Source organism: Gorilla gorilla, chromosome 3, assembly GCF_029281585.2.
Source record: "Gorilla gorilla gorilla isolate KB3781 chromosome 3, NHGRI_mGorGor1-v2.1_pri, whole genome shotgun sequence".
Classification (NCBI taxonomy): Eukaryota; Metazoa; Chordata; class Mammalia; order Primates; family Hominidae; genus Gorilla; species Gorilla gorilla.
In genome coordinates this window covers 58761112-58787727 of record NC_073227.2, presented here as the reverse complement: position 1 = coordinate 58787727, position 26616 = coordinate 58761112, and the positions used below count along the sequence as shown (strand labels likewise).

At 35.3% G+C, this 26616-nt stretch overlaps 1 protein-coding gene across 1 annotated transcript in view; it reads right to left on the bottom strand.

Annotated features, from left to right (window-relative positions):
* UBA6 (ubiquitin like modifier activating enzyme 6) overlaps positions 1-26616 on the bottom strand; it is an 85297-nt gene that overhangs the window by 22650 nt on the left and 36031 nt on the right. The window contains exons 10-19 of the mRNA XM_004038734.5: positions 26506-26609; positions 25202-25264; positions 24457-24533; positions 23514-23580; positions 10366-10509; positions 8022-8089; positions 7239-7317; positions 5997-6077; positions 2452-2529; positions 248-429 (exon numbers count right to left, since the gene is read on the bottom strand). Coding sequence (XP_004038782.4) covers positions 248-429; positions 2452-2529; positions 5997-6077; positions 7239-7317; positions 8022-8089; positions 10366-10509; positions 23514-23580; positions 24457-24533; positions 25202-25264; positions 26506-26609 — 943 coding nt within the window. The remainder of the gene's footprint in view (positions 1-247; positions 430-2451; positions 2530-5996; positions 6078-7238; positions 7318-8021; positions 8090-10365; positions 10510-23513; positions 23581-24456; positions 24534-25201; positions 25265-26505; positions 26610-26616) is intronic.

The window sequence follows — 26616 nt, the reverse complement described above, 5'->3', positions numbered from 1 at the left end:
GGTAAATGTTACACTGGCATGGTGAACAGGTGAAAAGTACTCCATGAAAAACATTTAGGTTATGTTACAGATTTTGAATTTCATTCTAAGTATAATGAGAAATCATCAAAGGGTTTGTGTTTGAGGAGTACTACAATAGGAACATAAGGAATAATCAGATAATTCCGTAACTTTTCAATAAGTAATGTGGGAAACAGAAGTGAAAACTAAAGACAATTCTGTAGGAACATGAATTTCAAGAACATACCTGTCTACGTATCTCCTGGCTTCCACATTATCTAATGCTGTAATAATTATATCTTGTTTAGTATAGAACTCATCATTGTAAATGGTCTCAGTGGTTGGACATACTTTGTTCAGGTGTGCATCTATCTTTATTTGAGAATTTATTTTCAGAGTAGCATCAGCAGCAGTGTAGCTTTTAGGTTTCTAAACAAATAATATAAGCAGAAGGAATATGTTAAACAACAAAAAAAGGACTATGATTTTTCTATATATTCCAGAGTGATAAGAATGTGTAAGTTCAGTCAAAGTCCATATATATATAATGAGAGTAATGAGACCAGTTTTCATTTTTGGCTTGTAGAAATTACATTCACTGTAATCACACTACATTAATAATGCACATTAGTCCAAATAATTTACAAATTATTAATAAAAATCTAAGCACCTTCTATCTTATAGTTAAGTACTTTACAGTTCTTAAAAAAAGTTAAAAATCCAATTACAATTTTTCCCTAGTAATGATGTTTGACTTGGTAAGTGCCTAGAATAAAATGAGAACACATTCAGTAAGACATTGGAAATCAACTCTGCAGAAGATAAGTTCTTAGAGGTATGCGAGTTGAATACTTTGGTACTAACATATTTTAAAATTATTATTTCTGGATGGAAATATTTTCAGAAATTATTTGTGTTCAATTTTATTAAAAACAGTCCAGTAGTTCCTCATCTGCCTTCCACAACCCCCCAAAATGCCTAAAACTACAGACAGTACCAAACCCTATATATACTATGTATTTTCATATACACACATACCTATGATAAAGTTTAATTTATAAATTATGCATAGTAAGAGATTAATAACAATAAAACAATACAATCATAACAATATACATTAATAAAAGGCATAGGAATATGGTCTCTCCCTCTCAAAATATAGTATCTTATTGTACACCACACTGTACTCACCTATTTTCAGATCCTGGTTGACCATGGCTAACTGAAACTGTGGCAAGCAAAACTGGATACTGCTGATAAGGGGTACTACTGTACTCTAAATATAATTTATTCTTTCTTTTCTTAAAAAGATTTAGTGACTATTTTTAAATCATGATTGTTATTTCAGGTGCTGTCACTGTTCATCTGCATTTGCTTTGGCATTAAATATCTTTAGGCCATTCTGTTTAAATTCACACATCTAGTTTTAACGGTATTTCTGTCTCTTCTCACATTCTTAGGCTGACACATTTCACTTATCAGTGTTCTAAGTGTACAAACAAATCAAAACTTTGTTAGAACTCAGTAAAATAAGAATGAACAGGACTTTATAGTTCTTCTCTAAGTAAAATGCACCAAGTTAAGCAAATACACTTTGCAACATATTTTAGTTCACAACGGACCCTGTTACTTTGTCTATTATATTTGGATAAGCAAGGCAATTAGATTAACTATGACATCTGTTTTAGTTACTTTCTGTTCATGACATTACTAAGCTTAGTTTACTAAGACTTGGAATGAGTTGTTGAACAATAAACACTTTTTTTTGTTTTAATTTTTTTAAAACTTTTTTTTAGGGTAGAACTGGTTTTTCCCTAGGTTGCCCAGGCTGGTCGGGAACTCCTAACCTCAAGCAATCCTCCTGTGTTGGCCTCCCAAAGTGCTGGGATTATAGGCATGAGCTATTGCGTCTGGCTAAACATTCCTAAAGTAAAAGCAAATCTGCTTGACTTAAAATGCTTTTTTGCCTGACTTAAATATTTTGATTTATATAAAAAAGGAGAAAACTGAGAACAAGCATTATTTTACAATAAAAACGGATGTTGGTCAAACGATCAAAAGAGCACAAAAATTCTAAGTGCTAAACTTTTATCTGATTTATGACAAAGATAAAAAAAGACACCGCCAAATTTGCTAACTATCAAAACCTCAAATTAGAAACATATTTCTATATACTTCCTTTCTAAAACTGAATGTCAACATACCCTGGTGATTACAAAATGAAAAAAATACTGCCTGTTTCACAACTCAGGTTTCAATTCCAAAATCAATGCAAAAATCAATATTGTGCATTAAATAATTTAATATTTTCCCTTTTGTCATTTCCATTAATTGATAATTTGAAAGATTCTAATAAAATAACACGATTGTTCAATCACTATTTTCTATTTATTAAAAGGAAACTTTTTTGTATAATACATGATTTAAATTTGAAACAGAATAGCAACATACCTGTATGTGATGAGGACGAAATAGGAACTGTCTATTTAAGTTGGATTTCTCTATCAAGTCAGGATCTGTAACTGTAATCTAATATCAAGAAAATATGGCTGAAATTACATAATGGATACATTTTAATCTATTTTTCTTTTCTCAGTATGACTAAAAAAGTCCTGACAAATTATTCTAAATTAGTCTGGTTGGTAAAGGTCATAATGATACAAACATTCCCAAATAGTTACCAATACTACTCTTTTATGTTTTATTTAATTGTAATTAATGTTTTACATAGGAGCGCATCAAACAAAATAGCTGAGGCCAATTGCAATTCCTGTTCAAAACTTTTTTCTAATTATTCATAACAAAACAAAACTTTTTAGAACTATGAAATGGATTACCTGCAGAGGAGCTAGCTCTTCTTTCTAAACTGATATTTATTCTTAATCTCAACTAATTTGGGAAGAATGCTTATATGTATCAATTTGAAAGGAACTCTGGCTAAAGCAGAGGCATACAAACTTTAGTCTTGAACTCCTAACCCCCTAATTAGGCATGCTGCCTATTTTTGTAACTAAAGTTTTACTGAAACACTGTCATACTATTTAAGAATTGTCTACCGCTGTTTTCATGATCCCAGGGGCAGAACTGATAAGTTGTGACAGAGATCTTTGGTCTGCAAAGTTGAAATATTTGCAATCTTGTCCTTTAAGAAAAAGTCTGCAGACTCATTCTAAAGGACGCAAGATGAAAGTAAACTCAAGATCATCTGAAGAGTATTCAAAATGCATTTGCCACTTTAGCATTTTTAAACAAGATTTGCCTAGATGTAGAATGTCTCTGACTATATTCCACATTCATTTTCTTTTAGTTGTTATTTCCCTGATATTTTTAATATTTCTGTGTAATTATGTTAGGGAGTGTCTCTTTTAATGGAAAAAAAATCAAACAGAAAATATCTTTTAACAAAAAAGCTTAATCAATTCATTGTTCACTGATATTAAGGCTTTTTCTTTCCACCTCCTCCAATTCTGCTTTTCATTCCCCTGTATTTTTGCCTTGTACTGGACTGACCAAGTTTTCTTGATTCCTACTGCCCCCAACTCCCCAAACTGGTTTAGAAGCTAAGTGCCTAATGTTATGTGGTTATGCTCAAAATTTTAACATGCTTATGTGACTTAAGATCTAAAATTTATTAAAATTTCTATCTTCCTGAAAACCGAGAATATCTAAATCATTTAATTTGGAACTCTCCAGTCTGCTTTCCATGAGATCAGTTACACTCAAAACTTTTAACCATCTCACTCTAAGGTTTTAAAAAATCAATACTCATGTAAATCAAAGAATGCTGACAAATGCCTCTACATACCCTTTACACACTGCCCACACAACCTAACATCTTTCAGTAAGAACCAATAAGTGGTAGTAATCTTTCATCATTTTATTTGTCAGCTATCTTTACTTTGCTCTCCCTCTTGAACTGAGTATAGGTTAATAGTAATTTTCCATTACACTATGAAGATATGCTTCCATTATCTTCTATTTATTGCTGACGAAAAGTCTATTATGCAATCTCTTTTTTTAATCTTTGCTTTTGATTTGTTTGGTACTAGTTTATCTTTCCAATTTGAAAACACTTGTCTTTCTTTAACTCTGGGAACTTTTGTCATTATCTTTGGAATATATTGCTTCTTCTCCTTTATCTTTATCTCTGGAAATTCTACTAGACCTATGTTGGACCTTGCAAACGCACTTCTTTCATTAAAAAAGGATATCATTCTGCACTACATTCTGGGTATTTATATTTATCTTCGATTTGTCCATTCTCACCTCAGTTATATTTAAATTTTAATATTAGCGATTATACGGAAATTTTTATTTGGCTTTCTGTAAAAATTTCAGTGCCTTTTTTTCCCGTTTCTAGCTCTCTTTATCTCTGATCATTTTTAACTTTAAAGTTTGTTCTATTTTCTGTAAAATATTCTATTATTCACCAGCATGGCACATGTATACATATGTAACTAACCTGCACATTGTGCACATGTACCCTAAAACTTAAAGTATAATAATAATAAAATAAAATTTAAAAAATATTCTATTATTGGTAGCACTTCTATCATCTATAATTCTTAGGAGACTAATTCTTTTATTTGCCATGGCTGATTCTTGTGGTGGTTCCCTTTCTAGTGAATAGTCATTTTTTAATCTGAATTGTCTTTAATGAAGGCTGACTTTTTCTGCATAGTCCTGAGTGTGTTATTATCATCATGATGCAGTTTTACATTTGCTTTAAAGGCTGTAAGTTTTAGTGGTCTTAAATTTGTTATATTCCGTTCTCTGCTTTAAGTTTTATATGATATAATTTTGGACCCCTTACCCTGGTGTGGTACATGCTCTGAGTTTCAATTTCTCATTAGTGACTTCTGTTTTTACTTAAAGTTTTGGACAAACATTCAAGATAGAAACACTTGTAAGTACCCATGGCTTTCAATTTAGGATTTTTTCTTCTCTCTTGGTTCCTGGGACCTGGGAATTTCTCTTTTCAGCTTGGCTACATTACACTTAAAAAAATGTATACAGTAAGTCTGTGTTTCCAGTAGTACAGAAGCATGTCCACATTAACTTATCTTGTTTTGTTATCTGAAGTCAGTAGGTTTCTTCATTACAGTTCTTTTCCTGACCTTTATATGCTAATGTGCATCATGAATTTACAAGGAGTTAAAGCATTTAGGTGATTCCTAAACTGAGGTAACCAAAGATTTTCTTCTTTTTAAAATCAACACAAGTAATAGTGGTTTGTGAAGCAGTATTTAGGAAATGTTAATATAAACATAGAACATCTGCCTGTTAACTATGATAGTAATGTATGCTCTTTTGAATTGGAATAATAAGCTAAGTTTAATAAACTTTTATAAAAGGTGAACCATCATATAAATTGTAGCCATTTAATCAGTCTTCTGTTAGTCACCTTGATATATCTATGAAATCACTAATGGAAGACAGTTTATCTTAAAAGGCAAACAGCACCAGTGAAATAAATTTCTATTTAAATATATGACATGGCTTGCAATTAACTCACATTTAGAGTCTTAAGAATTTAAATTGTACACTGAGCTTTATATTTTTCCCACTACTTTTAATACTCTTTAATTGAAACTACATCTGAGTCCTCTGCAACTTTGTAATGTTAGCTTCAGTTATCTTAAACATTTAACAATAAACACTATCTAACAGAAATAACATATTTTATAGCTTGCAAAGCCCTTTCACATTTGATCATCACAATAACGTTATGAGATAGGTAGTACAAATGTCAGTTTCACAGTAGTAGAGAAGGAAACTGAGAAAAGAATTAATTTGCTACAAGGGAAAGAGAAGTAATTTGCTACAAGGTAACATAAGTTTTGAAAAGTGGTCAGAAGGGCATGACAATCTTCCAATTTTTAGTTTAATGCTCTATTTTCAAAAAACTGATACTTCAGATTTATGCAGTCAAATATAGCTGAAAAAGGGCAACAACAGAAATATAAACTTTTAACTCTCAAGAATTGATATCTTACCATTCCTTTCTCTTTGCTTGTGCCAACACCAAGTAAAGCAAAATTTTTCAACATTTCACAGCCTATGGCTCCACACCCTACCTATGGAGGAGAAAAATGGTATATATCAGATTAAAATAACCTATCTGTGAATCATTTTACTTTGAAATATTTAACAGGTTTATTTTACCACTGTTTCAACGAAAAAAAAAGTATAATCCAAATAAGGAAAAGCATAATTTTACAATTTCTTTAAACAGAAGACATTTAAAAATTCCAAATAAAATTTAAACATTGAACTGCTTATGTAAGATAGAAATAAACACAATATAATGTTAATACAACATTTAAAAAAAGATTCCTCCCTTTTGGACATTTCTCAAAACTCATTTACTAAATAAAACTATTCTAAGACTTCTACTATTATCTAAAATTGACAATACTAGATTCCATATGCATGTAAAAAAGTCAGTAACAGTTGATTTTCAAAACATTATTTTAAAGATGATTAATAAGAATAAGCAGTAATTTTCAGAGCTAATTTTAATAATTAAAACAATAAATGGCAAGGAGAGTTGTTTTATGTTATTGGGGAAAATTTCCCTGCCAATGCACTAAGACAATTAAGAAATACAGAATAGGCTGGGTGAGGTGGCTCACACCTGTAATCCCAGCACTTTGGGAAGCTGAGGAGAGTGGATCATGAGGTCAGGATTTCGAGACCAGCCTAGCCAATATGGTGAAACTCCGTCTCTATTGAAAATACAAAAATTACCTGGGCGTGGTGGCACGCCCCTGTAGTCCCAGCTACTCGGGAGGCTGAGGCAAGAGAATCACTTGAACCAGAGGCAGAGGTTGCAGTGAGCCGAGATCATGCCACTGCATTCCAGCCTGAGTGACAGAGCGAGACTTTGTCTCAAAAAAAAAAAAAAAAAGAAATACAGAATACACTTCTATATTCCTTCATTTAGTGAGAAAAAAAATTAAAAACCCACCAATTTTCAAACATATTTCTAGAATTTAATTTTTGAAATTATCATACTCATACTTTTACTTTAAAGATATTAATTAGACCAGAGGATGGAAAACTTTTTCTGTAAAGGGTCAGACAGTAAACAATTTCAGCTTTATAGGCCGCAAGGTCTCGGTTATTACAACTACTCACCTGTACTCTACACACTTAGACTCAAATTTGTTTTAATGAATTAAGTTGATATAAGATAGCAGTTTGAACATACTATTCCCATGATTATTGATACTTACTAAGAAGATGTTTAAATTTTGCAGTTTCTGACACAAAGTGTCTCCAATGCAAGCTCTTAAGGCATCATATCTATCTCCTCTGAAAAAAATAACATATACCAAAAAGCAGAAATAAAAAACATTAAAATTAGTTTCACTGTCATTAATACCAATTTAATGTTGTACTTTAAAAGGAAATATTCTTTAAAAGTTTCCCCTAACCAATCTTAATTGAAAAAGAAAAGCCTCCACAAAGAAATCCATTTTTCCTTTTTCCACTTGGCTTAATAGTCTAAATACAAATGACTTAAGTGAAGGTGACTTTGGTTTATCTAGAAAAAAAATTTTCCTAAGCCAGAGATTTTTAAGGAAAGTTCTTAGAGGAATCTATGGATGGGCTTTGAAGCTGATAACCCACTTAAATCAAAGGCAGAAATTTGGGTTATGTGTATTTTAGGGAGAATAATTCTAAACTTTTCATTCTCAAAAAGATTTATGACCCAAAAAGGTGAAGAATTACCTTAAATAAAGACTGCAGATAGCAGTTTTTTTCCATCTAACGTCATTATGGTATTTTAAATGCTAACCATTCCAATGGCATACAATTTAAAACTTTGCATTCACTATTTATCAAGTAGTAAAGAGATATGACATTATTACAACACTTAAAATGATTCCTAAGTAGAGAAAAAACAACTACAAAAGTGATTTGGGAGAAAAGACACATAAAACAAAGGTATGTTTAGACAAAACTTTTAAAATCTATTTGCCTGTTAGTAAAAGCAAGAGAAATTTCATTATTACCGTGGGAGAAATTCTTCACATTCAGGTTTGCCTAGTGATTCAACAATATCTGCTGCTTCAAGATATAACTTAAAGTAGAAGATTAAAAACACAATTATTATGTATAAAACAAATTACTATAAAAAGAAGCTCCTTTATAGTTATTTAATAGTCATGAAGGAAAAAAATGATAAAATAAGGCAATTCAGAGTAAAATATTTAAAAATATAATTAAAAATATATAATATACATTTCTATATCTCTCATTAAAATAATGGTAAAGCCTGAAGGAACTGTTGACAGATATAATTTGATTCATGTCACGTAGCCATCACAAACATGATGTATCCTAATTTTAAACCAAAGGAAATTTCACCTCCAAATCTATTTTTCATAACTACACAAAAGCTTTAGAAGCCCCCATTCAATTTCAGCTACATTTGAATAAGCAACTTGATTACTTTTTGTTTTTTGTTTTTGATTTTTTGAGACACAGTCTTTCTGTTGCCCAGGCTGGAGTGCAGTGGTGTGATCTCTGCCTCCTGAGTTCAAGTGATTCAGCCTCCCGAGTAGCCAAGACTATAGGTGCGTGCCACCATGCCCGGCTAATTTTTTTGTATTTTTAGTAGACATGGGGTTTCACCATGTTGGCTAGGCTGGTCTTGAACTCCCGACCTCAGGTGATCTGCCTACTTCGGCCTCCCAAAGTGCTGGTATTACAGGCATGAGCCACTGCGCCCAGTCATAATTTGATAACTTTTTGAAAAGAAAGTACCTACTCTGTATTTATTTTTCAGCTTGGATATATAATCTATAATTATACATACTATGTGTATGTGTATGTCATCTATAATTTCACACACTATAGGAAAATAATCTAGGAAACCAAAATTTCAGCATTTTTAAAAATACCAAAAATAATTAATTTAAGTTAATGAAGAAAAGAACTGAGTCTTACTCTTATTTTCATTTAAGTAACTTGTGTGGCTAAATTTGAACATGAACAAATGGTTATTTATTTTATAACACAGAATCTATATTAACAATTAATTTTTATTATTTCTCATTTTTTTCTTTTTTGAGACAGTGTCTCACTCTGTCGCCTAGGCTGGAGTGCAGTGGCACAATCTCGGCTCACTACAACCTCCGCCTCCCAGGTTCAAGCGATTCTCCTGCCTCAGCCTCCCAAGTAGCTGGGACTACAGGGGCGTGCCACCATGCCTGGCTAATTTTTTGTATTTTTAGTACAGGAGGGGTTTCACCATGTTAGCCAGGATGGTCTTGATCTCCTGACCTCGTGATCTGCCCGCCTCGGCTGCTCAAAGTGCTAGGATTACAGGCATGAGCCACTGCGCCTGCCTTAACGGTTATCTTTAAACCAGATTTTTACTAATGTACTTGTATTCTGTGTTGAAATAAATAATTCAGCAGCAAAAATAGCATTATGTAAGTACCTTTTAAAATATAAAAAAATGAGCCGGGCGCAGTGGCTCACGCCTGTAATCCCAGCACTTTGGGAGGCCGAGGCGGGTGGATCACGAAGTCAGGAGTTTGAGACCAGTCTGGCCAACATAATGAAATCCCATCTCTACTAAAAACACAAAAAGTTAGCCAAGTGTGGTGGTCTGCGTCTGTAACCCCAGCTACTTGGGATGCTGAGGCAGGAGAATTGCGTGAACCCAGCAGACAGAGGTTGCAGTGAGCTGAGATCGCGCCATTGCACTCCAGCCTGGGTAACAGTATGAGACTCTGTCTCAAAAAAAAAAAAAAAAAAAATAATTAAAAAAAAAAAGATAAATGGTATATTCAAAATGTTTATGGTGTTTCAACAGAGAGAGGGCCCGGAGGCAGTATCCTTTCACACCTTGTGCCAATTATTCCTGCTGGCAAAAGAAATGGGGATTTTTATTCCATCTTGTGATGTTCATACCCCATGTAACTCTAAAACCTGTACCACTCCCATGTTTTCCACTTTTGTAAGTTTATACCTAGAAAGGGAACCTGAACGTTCATGATAGTAAAAGATTCCATGGAACAAATTCAAGAGTCCTGAGAGCCCAAGAATGCTAAGCTTATGGTACTGGAGAACAATTACCTAGAAGGATAGAACATTCATTCCCTTACTATCACAACTAAGGGAAATATATTTGAGAAGGCAGCTTTGGGTTATATCTCAATAGCCCTAAAATATCACCCTGTTAATTTCAATCATAGAATCAAGTGTTGGAGGCATACTGCTTGCATCTCTTTCATGCATCAAAAAGTATTTTAAGGTCGCTTTTCTAATATATTAATACTACATTATAATATGTAACACATTCCATTTCATGAGTAAAGAATTCAACTTTAAAAACTCAGAACTAACCCACTGGCACAAAGGAGAAAATTTTCCTGTTACAGCTTTCAATACTTCTTGGCTGGCAACACCTCCTACTGCTGCAGCAAGTGGAGATAAAAAGCCTTGGGCAGTCCAAGAGAGCCAATGCACAATGTCAGCATTTACATCAGGCTAAAACAAAAGCCATAAAAGACAATAACATTAACAGCATTTACACAGTACACTTAAAATTCCAATGACTAAATGTGAGAATTAGAACTTAACTTCTAAAAAAGCTATTCAGTTCCCCTACTAAATATCTCTAAAAATGTCCCAATTTCATGATAACAGACCCATTTGCGTGTTACCTTAAGTAGTGTCTCCCTTTACTAGTATCTGCCCATTTTTGTCTTTGGACTCTATATGTCACTCTAGGGCATCATTTATAATTAACTCGAATATCTACCATTTATAGTTTTTGTCAAAGAACAGTTCTGTGATGCCAGTCAGACATATTTACAAATAAACAGATTTTTTTTTAATTTAAAAAGTTTGTTAATGAAAACTACTATGAAAAAACCCTGAACTATGATAAAGGAAAATAAAATGATCTTAAAAATGATAAGCTATCAGTTTGTGTTGAAAGTTGTAAATAAAAACTGCAATGAATAATAACACAATACACTTAGAGATAATGTTTTCAATTACACTTAAAAGTTATGTATCTCAAAACAGAACATTTTAAAGGAAATATTGGAAAACTGAATTTTAGATCTATTATTTCAGCAATTTCTTATATGTGACAAAGATCTTTTCACGAGCCCTGTTTTCTTTCTCTTCCTATTCTTTAAACATTAGTAATCTTAATTTTATCACTAAACTTCAAGTTTGCCTAATTAATCTTTTGAAATCCTATGTAAAAGAAGAGTTCTTGTACACAGAGGAGAGGACAGAGAAGAGTTTTTATTACACTCTCAAAAATATTTGTGACACAAAATGGTTACTACTTACTATTCCACCCCTCCATTTCAACTTTCTATATCGCATTATTTACAACTATTGAGCACTAGCCTCAACCAAGATCAATTACGATTTAAATTCTGCAATTTTTGAATGCAGATATTGTTGGTGGTGATAATATTAAAAACAATGAGGAGAATGATAATAACAGTATAAGTGGGTACTTACCATGCCAGGTTATCTATTAAGTCCTTACACAACCTTCAAAATAATCCTTATAAATATAATTTCTATTATACAAGTAAGAAAACTGAAACATTGAAAAATTAAGTAACTTATTCAAGATTTTATAGCTAGTAAATGGGGAAGCCAGGATCTGGACCGAAAAAGTCCAACTTTGTAGGTTTATTCTCAGCATTAGGTTATGCAACCTCCCAGGATTCCTTATTTTTTAGTAAACAAACATCTAAATTTTGGGAATTTTTGGTTACCATAGGATAAAGACGGCAGCCTATAGCTAAATTTCCCCAAATAATCTCCAAAACATATGCATAATCACAAGAAGAGAAATAAAACAGTGACAGGGCTTCAGTATTACTAGAAAACAGAATATTATAAATTTCAAATTACTTGTAAGTAGAAAGACACATTGCAAACTCCATCAGCACTCTCTCTGGATTTCACATTGCTACAATCTCGGACAGAGAGCAGAAAATACGAAGAGATCACAGAAGAGAGTGAAAGGCCTTATGGTAACAAAACACAGTCCTAAGAAAAAGAAAGACCCACACTAAGTGCAGAAAATATTGATGAGAGGTATAAAACTGGTGGCAGATATCAGCTGTCAAAGAATGTCATCTTGGGAGAGAAAGATGTAAACAAAAGAGGGGAGACATTCTTTGAGAGAGAAAGCTAAAGAGAGAGATGTTAAGAGTTTGGTAAAAATCAAAGAGACCTACAAAACACACCAATACCTCTCCACCACAAAAAGGTCATCCATTAGATGCTCCTTTTCAGTATCCTAAGAGAAGAGAATACTACAAAAGTAGGAATCTAAAAAGCACCTAAAACCCTTACCCTGTCCAAAAAGTAAGCACAAAAAGCATTCTACTTTACAAAGCTAATGTAAGAAGAAAACAGAAAACCAGAATCAAAACATTTCAGCTACTGAAAATCCACACCCCCACAACTAACCAAAAGTCAGAGGATATTTAAGTGAATTATATATTCTTAACAAGCACTTGGCAACGTAGGGGGAAAAAACAACACAAAAAACCTTGAATCAGGAATTTAAAAACTAAGAACAGAAATGATCCATTCTACCCTTCCAGAAAAGAAAAGAAATACTTAAACAACATTTGACTCTGAATATCAAAATGGGCTTATGGTGTACGTAAGAAACTTTACTGAATAATCAACTCTGAGATATAACCTGGTAAAACTATTAGATGAAGACGAAGATTAAACACATAGGGCCTTAAAGCAAAAAGACCAGATTACTTCTAAGAGTATGAAAATTTGGCTGGCATCTTATTTTTCAACAGTAAAATATAAAGCAAGATACCAGTGAACAAAGTAAGAGCCCAGAATTTTACATCTAGCCAAGCTTACAAGTATGAAAGCTACAGAAAAAATATGAAACATATAAAAACTCAGGGAATACCATAATTCTGAGCTCTTTTTGAGAAACAGACTAAACCTGACTTCAAGACTTAATATAAAAGCCACAATAAGCAAGACAGGATGGAGCTGGCAAAAGGACAGAAACAACATGAAGACAATAGAGTACAGAAATAGACCTACATATATATGGTAAAAAAAACTGCTGACAAAAATGCCATGACATTTCAATAAAGAATAGCCTTTTCAACAAATGGGCTAGAATAGCTGGACATTCATACATAAAAAAATTAACTTTCATCTATACTTTGTGCAGTATATAAAGACAAACTCATAAAACTACAAAAGAGTGCATAAAATTAGTGTAAAGTCATGTACACTGATCTGTACTTTGTATGATCATGTCTTTATCAATACTTTGCACCATATGCAAAAATGAACTTATAAAATTACAAAAACATAAATTGTCTAGAAGAAAACAGCTTTTTGACCCTGTGTTAAAAAAGCTCTTAAGACAAAAAAGCACAAACCACAAAAAGTATTTTTTGTGATTTGATAAATTGAATTTCAGAGACTATTGTAAAACATGTATCTGATAAAGAACTCATATCCAAATATATAAAGACATATAAAAACCCTCTCAACCAATAATTAAAAGCTATTTTAAAAACAGGCAAAGATTTCAAAAGACAGTTTATTAAAGAAGACATATGAATGGCAAATAAGCATATTAAAAGATATTCAAATTCATGGCCAGTGATATGAAAATGAAAACCAAAATGAGATACTACCACACACATAAAAATGTTTAAAATCATATAAACAGACAACAGAGTGTAAGGAAGATGCAGCACAACTGAAATTCTCATACACTTCTGGTGAGAATGCAAAACGGTACAGCTACTTTGCAAAACAGTTTGGCAGTTTCTTATAAAATTAAACATGGTCTTGGTCCTCCAAGATGGCCGAATAGGAACAGCTCGTCTGCAGCTCCCAGCGAGATCGATGCAGAAGACAGGTGATTTCAGCATTTCCAACTGAGGTATCTGGTTCATCCCACTGGAACTGGTTGGACAGTGGGTGCAGCCCATGGAGGGTGAGCCGAAGCAGGGCGGTATGTCACCTCACCCAGGAAGCACAAGGGGTCAGGGGATTTCCCTTTCCTAGCCAAGGGAAGCCATGACAGACTATCCTTGGAAAAACGGTACACTTCTGCCCAAATACTGCACTTTTCTCACCATCTTAGCAACCGGCAGACCAGGAGATTCTCTCCTGTGCCTGGCTTGGTGGATCCCACGCCCACGGAGCCTTGCTCACTGCTAGCGCAGCAGTCTGAGATCCACCTGCGAGGCTGCAGCCTGGCGGGGGTACAGGTGTCCGCCATTGCTGAGGCTTGAGTAGGTAAACAAAGCAGCTGGTAAGCTTGAACTGAGTGGAGCCCACCCCAGCTCAGCAAGGCCTACTGCCTCTATAAACTCAACCTCTGTGGGCAGGGCTTAGCTAAACAAAAGGCAGCAGACAACTTCTGCAGACTTAAATGTCCTTGTCTGACAGCACTGAAGAGAGCAGTGGTTCTCGTAGCACGGCGTTCAAGCTCTGAGAACAGACAGACTGCCTCCTCAAGTGGGTCTCTGACCTCCATGTAGACTGACTGGGAAACACCTCCCAGTAGGGGCCGACAGACACCTCATACAAGTGGGTGCCCCTCTGGGACGAAGCTTCCAGAGGAAGGATCAGGCAGCAATATTTGCTGTTCGGCAATATTTGCTGTTCTGCAGCCTCCGCTGGTGATACCCAGGCAAACAGGGTCTGGAGTGGACCTCCAGCAAACTCCAACAGACCTGCAGTTGAGGGTCCTGACTGTTAGAAGGAAAACTAACAAACAGAAAGGAATAGCATCAACATCAACAAAAAGGACATCCACACCAAAACACCATCTGTAGGTCACCAACATCAAAGACCAAAGGTAGGTAAAAATACAAAGATGGGGAGAAACCAGAGCAGAAAAGCCAAAAATTCCAAAAACCAGACTGCCTCTTCTCCTCCAAAGGATTGGAGATCCTCGCCAGCAATGGAACAAAACTGGATGGAGAATGACTTTGATGAGCTGACAGAAGTAGGCTTCAGAAGGTTGGTAATAACAAACTTCTCCGAGCTGAAGGAGCATGTTCTAACCCATTGCAAGGAAGCTAAAAACCTTGAAAAAGGGTTAGAAGAATTGCTAACTAGAATAAACAGTGTAGAGAAGACCTTAAATGACCTGATGGAGCTGAAAACCACAGCACGAGAACTTCACGATGCATGCACAAGCTTCAATAGCTGATTCGATCAAATGGAAGAAAGGATATCAGTGATTGAAGATCAGATTAATAAAATACAGCAAGAAGACAAGATTAGAGAAAAAAGAGTAAAAAGAAATGAACAAAGCCTCCAAGAAATATGGGGCTATGTGAAAAGACCAAATCTGCGTTTGACTGGTGTAACTAAAAGTGACAGGGAGAATGGAACCAACTTAGAAAACACTCTTCAGGATATTATCCAGAAGAACTTCCCCAATCTAGCAAGGCAGGCCAACATTCAAATTCAGGAAATACAGAGAACAACACAAAGACACTCCTCGAGAAGAGCAACCCCAAGACACATAATTGTCAGATTCACCAAGGATAAAATGAAGGAAAAAATGTTAAAGGCAGCCAGAGAGAGAGATTGGGTTACCCACAAAGGGAAGTCCATCAGACTAACAGCGGATCCCTCGGCAGAAACCCTCCATGCCAGAAGAGAGTGGGGGCCAATATTCAACATTGTTAAAGAAAAGAATTTTCATCCCAGAATTTCACATCCAGCCAAACTAAGCTTCATAAGTGAAGGAGAAATAAAATCCTTTACAGACAAGCAAATACTGAGAGATTTTGTCACCACCAGACCTGCCTTACAAGAGCTCTTGAAGGAAGCACAAACATGGAAAGGAATAACTGGTACTAGCCACTACAAAAACATGCCAAATGGAAAAGACCATTGATGCTATGAAGAAATTGCATCAATTAACGGGCAAAAAAACCAGCTAACATCATAATGATTGGATCAAATTCACATATAACAATATTAACCTTAAATGTAAATGGGCTAAATACCCCAATTAAAAGACACAGACTGGCAAATTGGATAAAGAGTCAAGACCCATCAGTGTGCTGTATTCACGAGACCCATCTCACGTGCAAAGAGGCCCATAGTCTCAAAATAAAGGGATGGAGGAAGATCTACCAAGCAAATGGAAAGAAAAAAAAAAAAAGAGCAAGGGTTGCAATCCTAGTCTCTGATAAAACAGACTTTAAACCAACAAAGATCAAAAGAGACAAAGAAGGCCATTACATTATGGTAAAGGGATCAATTCAACAAGAAGAGCTAACTATCCTAAATATATATGCACCCAATACAGGTGCACCCAGATTCATAAAGCAAGTCCTTAGAGACCTACAAAGACTTAGACTCCCACACAATAATAATGGGAGACTTTAACACTCCACTGTCAACATTAGGCAGAGCAACAAGACAGAAGGTTGACAAGGATATCCAGGACTTGAACTCAGCTCTGCACCAAGTGGACCTAATAGACATCTACAAACTCTCCACCCCAAATCAACAAAATATACATTCTTCTCAGCACTACATCGCACTTATTCTAAAACTGACCAAATACTTGGAAGTAAAACACTCCTCAGCAAATGTAAAAGAACAGAAATCACAACAAACTGCTCTCAGACTACAGTGCAATCAAATTAGAACTCAGGATTAAGAAACTCACTCAAAACCGCACAACTACATGGAAACTGAACAACCTGCTCCTCAATGACTACTGGGTAAACAATGAAATGAAGGCAGAAATAAAGATGTTCTTTGAAACCAATGAGAACAAAGACACAACATACCAGAATCTCTGGGACACATTCAAAGCAGTGTGTAGAGGGAAATTTATAGCACTAAATGCCCACAAGAGAAAGCAGGAAAGATCTAAAATCGACACCTTAACATCACAATTAAAAGAACTAGAGAAGCAACAGCAAACAAATGCAAAAGCTAGCAGAAGGCAAGAAACAACTAAGATCAGAGGAGAACTGAAGGAGATAGAGACACAAAAAACCCTTCAAAAAAATCAATGAATTCAGGAGCTGGTGTTTTGAAAAGATCAACAAAATTGATAGACTGCTAGCAAGACTAATAAAGAAGAAAAGAGAGAAGAATCAAATAGATGCAGTAAAAAATGATAAAGGGGATATCACCATCAATCCCACAGAAACACAAACTACCATCAGAGAATACTATAAGCCCCTCTATGCAAATAAACTAGAAAATCTACAAGAAACGGATAAACTCCTGGACACATACACCCTCCCAAGACTAAACCAGCAAAAAGTTGAATCTCTGAATAGAACAATAACAGGTTCTGAAATTGGGGCAATAATTAATAGCCTACCAACCAAAAAGAGTCCAGGACCAGACGGATTCAAAGCCGAATTCTACCAGAGGTACAAGGAGGAGCCGGTACCATTCCTTCTGAAAGTATTCCAATGAACAGAAAAAGAGGGAATCCTCCCTAACTCATTTTATGAGGCCAGCATCCCCTGATACCAAAGCCTGGCAGAGATACATCAAAAAAAGGGAATCTTAGGCCAATATCCCTGGTGAACATTGATGTAAAAATAAAATACTGGCAAACTGAATCCAGCAGCACATCAAAAAGCTTATCCAACATCATCAACTCGGCTTCAGCCCTGGGATGCAAGGCTGGTTCAACATACGCAAATCAATAAATGTAATCTATCACATAAACAGAACCAACGACAAAAACCACACGATTATCTCAATAGGTGCAGAAAAGGCCTTCAAAAAATTCAACAGCCTTTCATGCTAAAAACTCTCAATGAACTAGGTATTGATGGAATGTTATCTCAAAATAATAAGAGCTATTTATGACAAACCCACAGCCAATATCATACTGAATGGGCAAAAACTGGAAGCATTCCCTTGGAAAACTGGTACAAGACAACGATGCCCTCTCTCACCACTCCTATTCAACATAGTGTTGGAAGTTCTGGCCAGGGCAATCAGGCAAGAGAAAGAAATAAAGGGTATTCAATTAGGAAAAGAGGAAGTCAAATTGTCTCTGTTTGCAGATGACCTGACTGTATATTTAGAAAACCCCAACATCTCAGCCCAAAATCTCCTTAAGCTGATAAGCAACTTCAGCAAAGTCTCAGGATACAAAATCAATGTGCAAAAATCACAAGCATTCCTATACACCAATTATAGACAGAGATAGCCAAATCGTGAGTGAACTTTCATTCACAATTGCTACAAAGAGAATAAAATACCTAGGAATCCAACTTACAAGAAATGTGAAGGACCTCTTCAAGGAGAAGTACAACCCACTGCTCAATGAAATAAAAGAGGACACAAACAAATGGAAGAACATTCCATGCTCATGGATAGGAAGAATCAATATCATTAAAACACCCATACTGCCCAAGGTAATTTACAGATTCAATGCCATCCCCATCAAGCTACCAATGACTTTCTTCACAGAATTGGAAAAAAACTACTTTAAAGTTCATATGGAACCACAAAAGAGTCTGCATAGCCAAGACAATCCGAAGCAAAAAGAACAAAGCTGGAAGCATCATACTATCTGACTTCAAATTATACTTCAAGCCTACAGTAACCAAAACAGCATGGTACTGGTACCAGAACAGACATAGAGACCAATGGAACAGAACAGAGGCCTCAGAAATAACACCACACATCTACAACCATCTGATCTTTGAGAAACCTAACAAAAACAAGAAATGGGGAAAGGATTCCCTATTTAATAAATGGTGCTGGGATTAGCCATATGTAGAAAGCTGAAACTGGATCCCTTCCTTACACCTTATACAAAAATTAACTCAAAATGGATTAAAGAATTAAATGTAAGATCTAAAACCATAAAAACCCTAGAAGAAAACCTAGGCAATACCATTCAGGACTTAGGCATGGACAAAGACTTCATGACTAAAACACCAAAAGCAATGGCAACAAAAGCCAAAATAGACAAATGGGATCTAATTAAACTAAAGAGCTTCTGCACAGCAAAAGAAACTATCATCAGAGTGAACAGCAACCTACAGAATGGGAGAAAATTTCTGCAATCTACCCATCTGACAAAGGGCTAATATCCAGAATCTACAAAGAACTTAAACGAATTTACAAAAAAAAGAAAAAAAAAAAAAAAAGAAAACAAAAAACAAACAACCCCATCAAAAAGTGGGCAAAGGATATGAATAGACACTTCTCAAAAGAAGACATTTATTCAGCCACCAAACACATGCAAAAATGCTCATCATCACTGGTCATCAGAGAAATGCAAATCAAAACCACAATGAGATACCATCTCATGCCAGTTAGAATGGCGATCATTAAAAAGGAAACTACAGATGCTGGAGAGGATGTGGAGAAACGGAATGCTTTTACACTGTTGGTGGGAGTGTAAATCAGTTAAACCATTGTGGAAGATAGTGTGGCAATTCCTCAAGGATCTAGAACTAGAAATACCATTTGACCCAGGAATGCCATTACTGGGTATACACCCAAAGGATTATAAATCATGCTACTATAAAGACAAATGCACACGTATGTTTATTGTGGCACTATTCACTATAGCAAACTTGGAACCAAGTAGGTAGGGTAGGTATATAAGAGAAACAAAGATATATGTCCACATCAAAATCTATATGCAAGTATTTGTAATAACTGTATTCATAATTGCTCAGACTGGAAACAGCCCATATCTTCCATCAAGTGATGTAAAAACAAATTGTAGTACATCTACACAATGAAACAGAAAACCAAATACCACGTGTTCTCACCTAGAAGTGGAAGCTAAATGATGAGAACACATGGATACACTGAGGGGAACAACACGCACTGGGGCCTACTGGAGGGTGGGAAGAGGGGGTGGAAATGACTAACAGGTACTAGGCTTAATACTTGGGTGATGAAATAATATGTATGACAAACCCCCATGATGCAAATTTACCTATATAAGAAACTTGTACATGTAACCCTAAACTTAAAAGTTAAAAAAAATGAAATGAACATGTAACAAAATGGATAAAACTCAAGTTAATTATATTTAGTGATAGAAACCAGACTCAAAAGACTACACATACTATATGATTCCATTTATATGACATTCTGGAAAAGAAAAAATCTATAGTGGATGCTAAGGTTTGGTTATGGGCTAGGGAGGTAATTATAAAGAGGCATGAGGGAACTTTTTTGCATTACGGAATGGTTTACATTTTGATTGTGGTGGTGGACCCATTACTGTACACTTTGAATTAATTGCGTACATCTGAATTGATTGTGTACAAAATTTTTTATAACTACACACCCAAAAAGAGTGAAAAATGTACTTTATGTAAATTTCCCATCAATAAACTTGATAAATCCCTAATCACATTCTTCTGTTTAATCACAGACTTCTACAATCTATTTCTAGCTTTTCATACATTTTATTTTCTCAAAGCACTATATATGCAATAAAAGGTCTTTCATTATGGCTAGTGAGTCACTGTTTTCAGTACATTTATTATTTCTTTCTTTGTGTAATTATAGAACATATGATATTAAAGCTTTTACCACTGATGTTAAGACTCTCACTTCCTGAGATGGTTTGGCTGTGTCACCACCCAAAATCTCATCTTGAATTGTAATCCCCATAATCACCACATGTCAAGGTGGGACCAGGTGGAGGTAACTGGATGGTGGGGGTGGTTCTCCCATGCTGTTCTGATGATAGTGAGTTTCACGAGATCTGAGTTTTATAAGCATCTGGTAGATCCCCTGCTTGCACTCACTCTGTCTTGCCACCCTGTGAAGAAGCTGCCTGCTTCTCCTGTGCCTTCTGCCATGATGGTATAGTTTCCTGAGGCCTCCCCAGTCATGTGAAACTGAGTCAATTACCTCTTTCCTATACAAATTACCCAGTTTTGGGTATTTTATATAGGAATATATAAAATATATATATTTTATATAGCATATGCAGTGTGAGAACAGACTAATATAATACAGTAAATTGGTACTGTAGAGAGTGGGGTGCTGCGATAAAGATACCCAAAAGTGTGGAAGTGACTTTGGAACTGGAAAACGCAGAGTTTGGAACAGTTTGGAGGGCTCGTAAGAAAGGAAGATGTGGGAAAGTTTGGAACTTATCAGTTTTGACCAAAATGCTGATAGTGATATGGACAATGAAGTCCAGCCTGAGGCGGTCTCAGATGGAGATGAGGAACCTGTTGGGACTAGAATAAAGGTGACTCTTATTATGCTTTAGTAAAGAGACTGGTGGCATTTTGCCCCTGCCCTAGAGATCTGTGGAAAGTTGAACTTGAGAGAGATGATTTAGGGTATCTGGCAGAGAAATGTCTAAGCAGCAAAGCGTTCAAGGGGTGACTTGGGTGCTCTTAAAAGCATTAAGTTTTATGCATTCACAAAAAGATGGTTTGGAATTGGAATTTATGTTTAAAAGAGAAGCAGAGCATAAAAGTTTGGAAAATTTGCAGCCTGATGATACAATAGAAAAGAAAAATCCATTTTCTGAGGAGAAATTCAAGTCAGCTGCAGAAATTTCCATAAATAACAAGCAGCCAAATGTTAATTGCCAAGACAATGGGAAAATGTCTCCAGGGAATGTCAGAGGTCTTCAAAGAAGCTGCTCCCATCACAGACCTGGAGGCCTAATAGGAAAAAATGGTTTTGTGGGGTGGGCCCAGGGCCTTGCTACTTTGTGCAGTCTCAGGACATGGTGCCCTGTGTCCCAGCTGTGGCTAAAAGGGGCCAATGTACAGCTCAGGCTGTTGCTTCAGAGGGGACAAGCCCTAAGCCTTGGTGGCTTACACATGGTGTTGGGCTGTGGGTGCACAGAAGTCAAGCGAGATTTGGGAACCTCTGCCTAGATTTTAGAGGATGTATGAAAACACCTGGATGTCCAGGTAGAAGTTTACTGCAGGGGTGGGGCCCTCATGGAGAACCTCTTGCTAAGGCAGTGCAGAAGGATAATGTGGGGTTGGAGCCCCCACAGAGAGTCCCCATTGGCACTGCCTAGTAGAGCTGTGAGAAGAGTGCCACAGTCCTCCAGATCCTGGAATGGTAGATCCAACAAAAGCTTGGACCATGAATCTGGAAAAGCTGCAACACTCAATGCCAACTCATGAAAGCAGTCAGAAGGGGGGCTGTACCTTGCATAGCCACAGGGTGAAGCTGCCCAAGACCATGGGAACCCACCTCTTGCATCAGCGTGACCTGGATGTGAGACATGGAGTCAAAGAAGATCATTTTGGAACCTTAAGATTTAATGATTGCCCTATGGGATTTTATAGTGCATGGGGCCTGAAGTCCCTTTGTTTTGTCCAATTTCTCCCATTTGGAATGGAAGCATTTATCTAATGTCTGTACCCTCACTGTATCTAGGAAGTAACTAACTTGCTTCTGATTTTACAGGCTCATAGATGGAAGGGACTTGCCTTGCTCAGATAAGACTTTGGACTTGGACTTCTGGATTAATGCTGGAATGAGCTAAGACTTTGGGGGACTGTTGGAAAGGTGTGACTGTGTTTTGAAACATGAGTACATGAGATTCAGGGGGGACCAGGGATGAAATGATACATTTTGGCTGTGTCCCCACCCAAAATCTCATCTTGAATTGTTATCCCCATAATTCCCACATGTCAAGGGCAGGACCACGTGGAGGTAATCAGTGAGTGACAGTGAGTGAGTCTCATGAGATCTGATGGTTTTGTAAGAACCTGGCAGTTCCCCTGCTTGTACTCACACTGTCCTGCCACCCTGTGAAGAGGTGCCTGCTTCTCCTTTGTCTCCTGCCATGATTGTAAGTTTCCTGAGGCCTCCCCAACCATGAGGAACTGTGAGTCAATTAAACCTCTTTCCTTTACAAATAACCCGCCTCAGGATTTCTTCATAGCAGTGTGAGAATGGACTAATACAGTTCCCTCTCATTTTTATAAAATAAGAACAAAAATAATAGAATCTTCAAATAATTGCACAAACATCACCATGTTTATAGCTGCTTAAATAAAACTGTTGATGAGCAGGCACTGGCATCATAACACACACAAAAAAACCATTTTCTAGGTGACATGTTTAAATCTAAATCTGATGTGCAAAATGTGATAAAGAGATATGAATGTATAATATATAAAACAGGTGACTTATATAAGAAAGCTAACATATATGTTTAAGTGGGTTAACAAATCAAGTAAATCATAACAGAATAATAAAGAATAATAGTAACAGTTAAAAAAATAGCAGCAAATATTAATTACTATATGTCACATGGCATTTCTAAGTACTTTACAAAATTAAATTATTTAATGTTCACAATAACCCTATGAAGGTAGGTTAACTCTATTTTATAGATTTATAAATTAAAACAGAACAAACTGAAAAAAGTTGTCTAATGCCACAGAGTAGCAAAGCTGGATGTGAAGGATAAGAGAATACTAATATACAGAACACTTATGTATTAACAAACAAATATTCGGACAGCCATAAATTTCAACAATCACCTTCTCTTCCAAGGTTTCACTTATAGATGTTGCTAGTTTCAACAGTTCTTCTGAATCTTGTTGGCATCTACAACTCAAAACAGAACACCCTAACTTTAATTTTCTCAACTGCCATAAACAGTAGGACATACTCAAAACTAAAATTTAGGAAATATATAAAAGAATGTGGGATTTTTGCCAACAGGTAGCACAAAATGTTTTACTGATTTAAAGATGATTGGCTTATAAATACATTACTTCAAAATCACACTTATATCAGTATATAAATTAGTTTAGTTTTTTTTTTTTTTTTGAGACAGTCTCACTGTCACCCAGGCTGGAGTGCAGTGGTGCAATCTTGGCTCACTGCACCCTCTGCCTCCTGGTTCAAGCAATTCTTGTGCCTCAGCCTCCCAAGGAGCTGGGATTACCGGCATGCACCACCACGCCTGGTAATTTCTGTATTTTTAGCAGAGACAGGGTTTTGCCATGTTGGCCAGGCTGGTCTTGAACTCCTGGCCTCAAGTGATCCACCCGCTTCAGCCTCCCAAAGTCCGGGGATCACAGGCGTGAGCCACAACACCCAATCCCAAGATTTAATCCCAAATATAAAAAGCAAAAACCTTCTGCAACAGTACTCTGACTTAACAGGGTATAAAGTTAAAAAAAAAATTACTATGGGTTAATAATTCAGTAATTCTCAGAATTTTTTTTGTTTGAAGACGCTTTAATTTTTAAAGGCTTCAAAGTGGAAAAATTCACATTTAGTATGATTCCACTTTTATAAACCAATTTCTCCACTCCCACCAGGAAAAGGACCAGAAAGTCATAATAAATGTTTGCACAGCTTGGTATATCTATTGGTATTGTAATTACAAAGGGCATAGTTACTTTTTAAATTATAATTTCTGAACTACTACTTTTATAAAAAGGAAAATACTTATTTTTAAACTTAAAACATTACCCAACATTTGGCTTGCGACTGTATTTCTCCTGAAACTGGTCCAAGGCAAGCATAGCTGTGTGAATCTCTAAAGGTGCCTATTGAGAACATTAAAAATTGGCCAACATTTACTGAGTGCTTGTATGTCCCAGGCACTGGGCTAAATACTTTTAAAACATTATTTAACCATCACAATAAACACATTAGCTTAATACTGTTATTAACTCTATTTAACAAATAAGAAACCTGAAGGTTAGAAGTTAAATGACTTAACCTCAAGGCCATGAAGGTAAATGATTTAATCCCTTTCCTTATTAAAATTTACAAATTTGGAAATTGTTAGTTCCTTCCTTATCACATTTACTGGTACAAAATTACATCCATTTAAAAAAAAAATAGAATACATACTCAAGGCTTTTTTGGTAAGAAATATGTATTATATAAAATGGTACGATTCAGAAAATCTTTTAATAAGATCATCTTTGTACAAGTTATTGAAATCGTTTTATAATTATCAAAGTTGGCAAATCATTATAAAAGTGAAACTTTTCCCTATTACTTTAACATTTTTTTCTATGATACAAATTCATATTTTTAATCCTCAGAAGTCAACTTTAGATATGTGAGTATAACCTTTATTATACTCACATTATAAGGCCTGACAGCAAGATAGCTACATGGTTATTCCATTTTAACTTTATAATCACTCGCTAATTCTCATCTCTGATTCTGCTGCCTCTCTCAAACCTGCAAAGTGTTTATTTACCTCAGGATTGCTAAAATCCACAATAAGGCACTTTGGATGTTTTAACTGCCTCTCCAGTGATTCCTGATAGGAAGGAAAAAGTCATTACTTCAGAGTAAGTGAGTGATTATTTGACAAAATATACTGTTACATGTCAGTGCGCTAAAAACTAGGGAACTCTCCCAAGGGTCTGAAATAAGTAGGGTTGGGCTGATATGTTTTAACTGAAATATAAACTAGCTACCATTATTATGACCATACTTAAAAAAAAAAGTTAAATGCAATAAAACAACCTGCTCTACATAATAAATTTGGGAACAATTAGTAAAAACATTTGCATACTTTAAAAAATTTATTATTTTAATCTAAAAGCTACCATATTTTTATAATACCAGGTTGTCAAGACTTATTAAATTCTGTGCGAAGAACTCAAAGGTAAAACAAATGAAACCCCCCCTAAAAAAAACCCAAAACACCCACCCAATCTAAAATTGAGACATATCCAATTAAAAATTGGAGACAAAACACAAGGAGATATGCAGGAGCACATCTGACTAGATATCCTATTTTAATTTTTTTTTTTTTAATTCTAACTTTGGGTTGAACAAAGCCTTGTAAACGACTGGAGTTGTTAATAGTTCTGGAAAAGAAAAGACAATTATGTTAAAACCTTGAGAACTTGTAAGAAAAAACAGAGATGTGCTAGCTTATCCTGAGAAGGAGCCCAAGGATTTTAGTAGCACAAGATCCCTTAGTTCCCTGACACCACATTCTCTATATTCAGCTATTTACATTTTGCTTTCAATGCCAGTCGTTTTTAGAAATTATTTTACATTTCCAACATATATACTGTTTTTTGAAATTTATAAAATTAAATTAAATTTTAAAAACCAGGATTAACAAGTATAATTTGAATATCTTCATTTTAGAAAATTAAATAATAATAAAGCAAAATAACTCTTGCTAAATCTTGAAAATACATTAGTTTTATTTCTTGTCTTAGAAAGTAAATTGTAATAAGTATGATAAACTCTTTGATAATTCACAAAGATACAGTTCCTTTCGGGTATACCCATTTAGCTCAACTATACGTATATGGTATTCTGGCTATAAAAGATGTGTAAGTTTTTTGTTAACATCCATTTTATTCATTTATTTCATTAGATTAATTCCATTTCCCTCAAAATGGGTACAAACAAAAAAATAAAAATAAAAACAAATTCTGTTCCACATTTAATCTGTTTGGTTAACTGAGTAGTTATTTGTCTCTTCTGCCTTTCTTTTTTTGTAAAGAAATATTTTTTAAGCCAAAAAAAAATACTTACAAAAAAAACTGTTTTAGGAGTCTTAACTTGGACAGCTATGCCTCCATGTAAATATGGTTCCAGTTCTGTGGTGTCACCAATACTAAAAGAAAATGGCGATATCACTAGAAG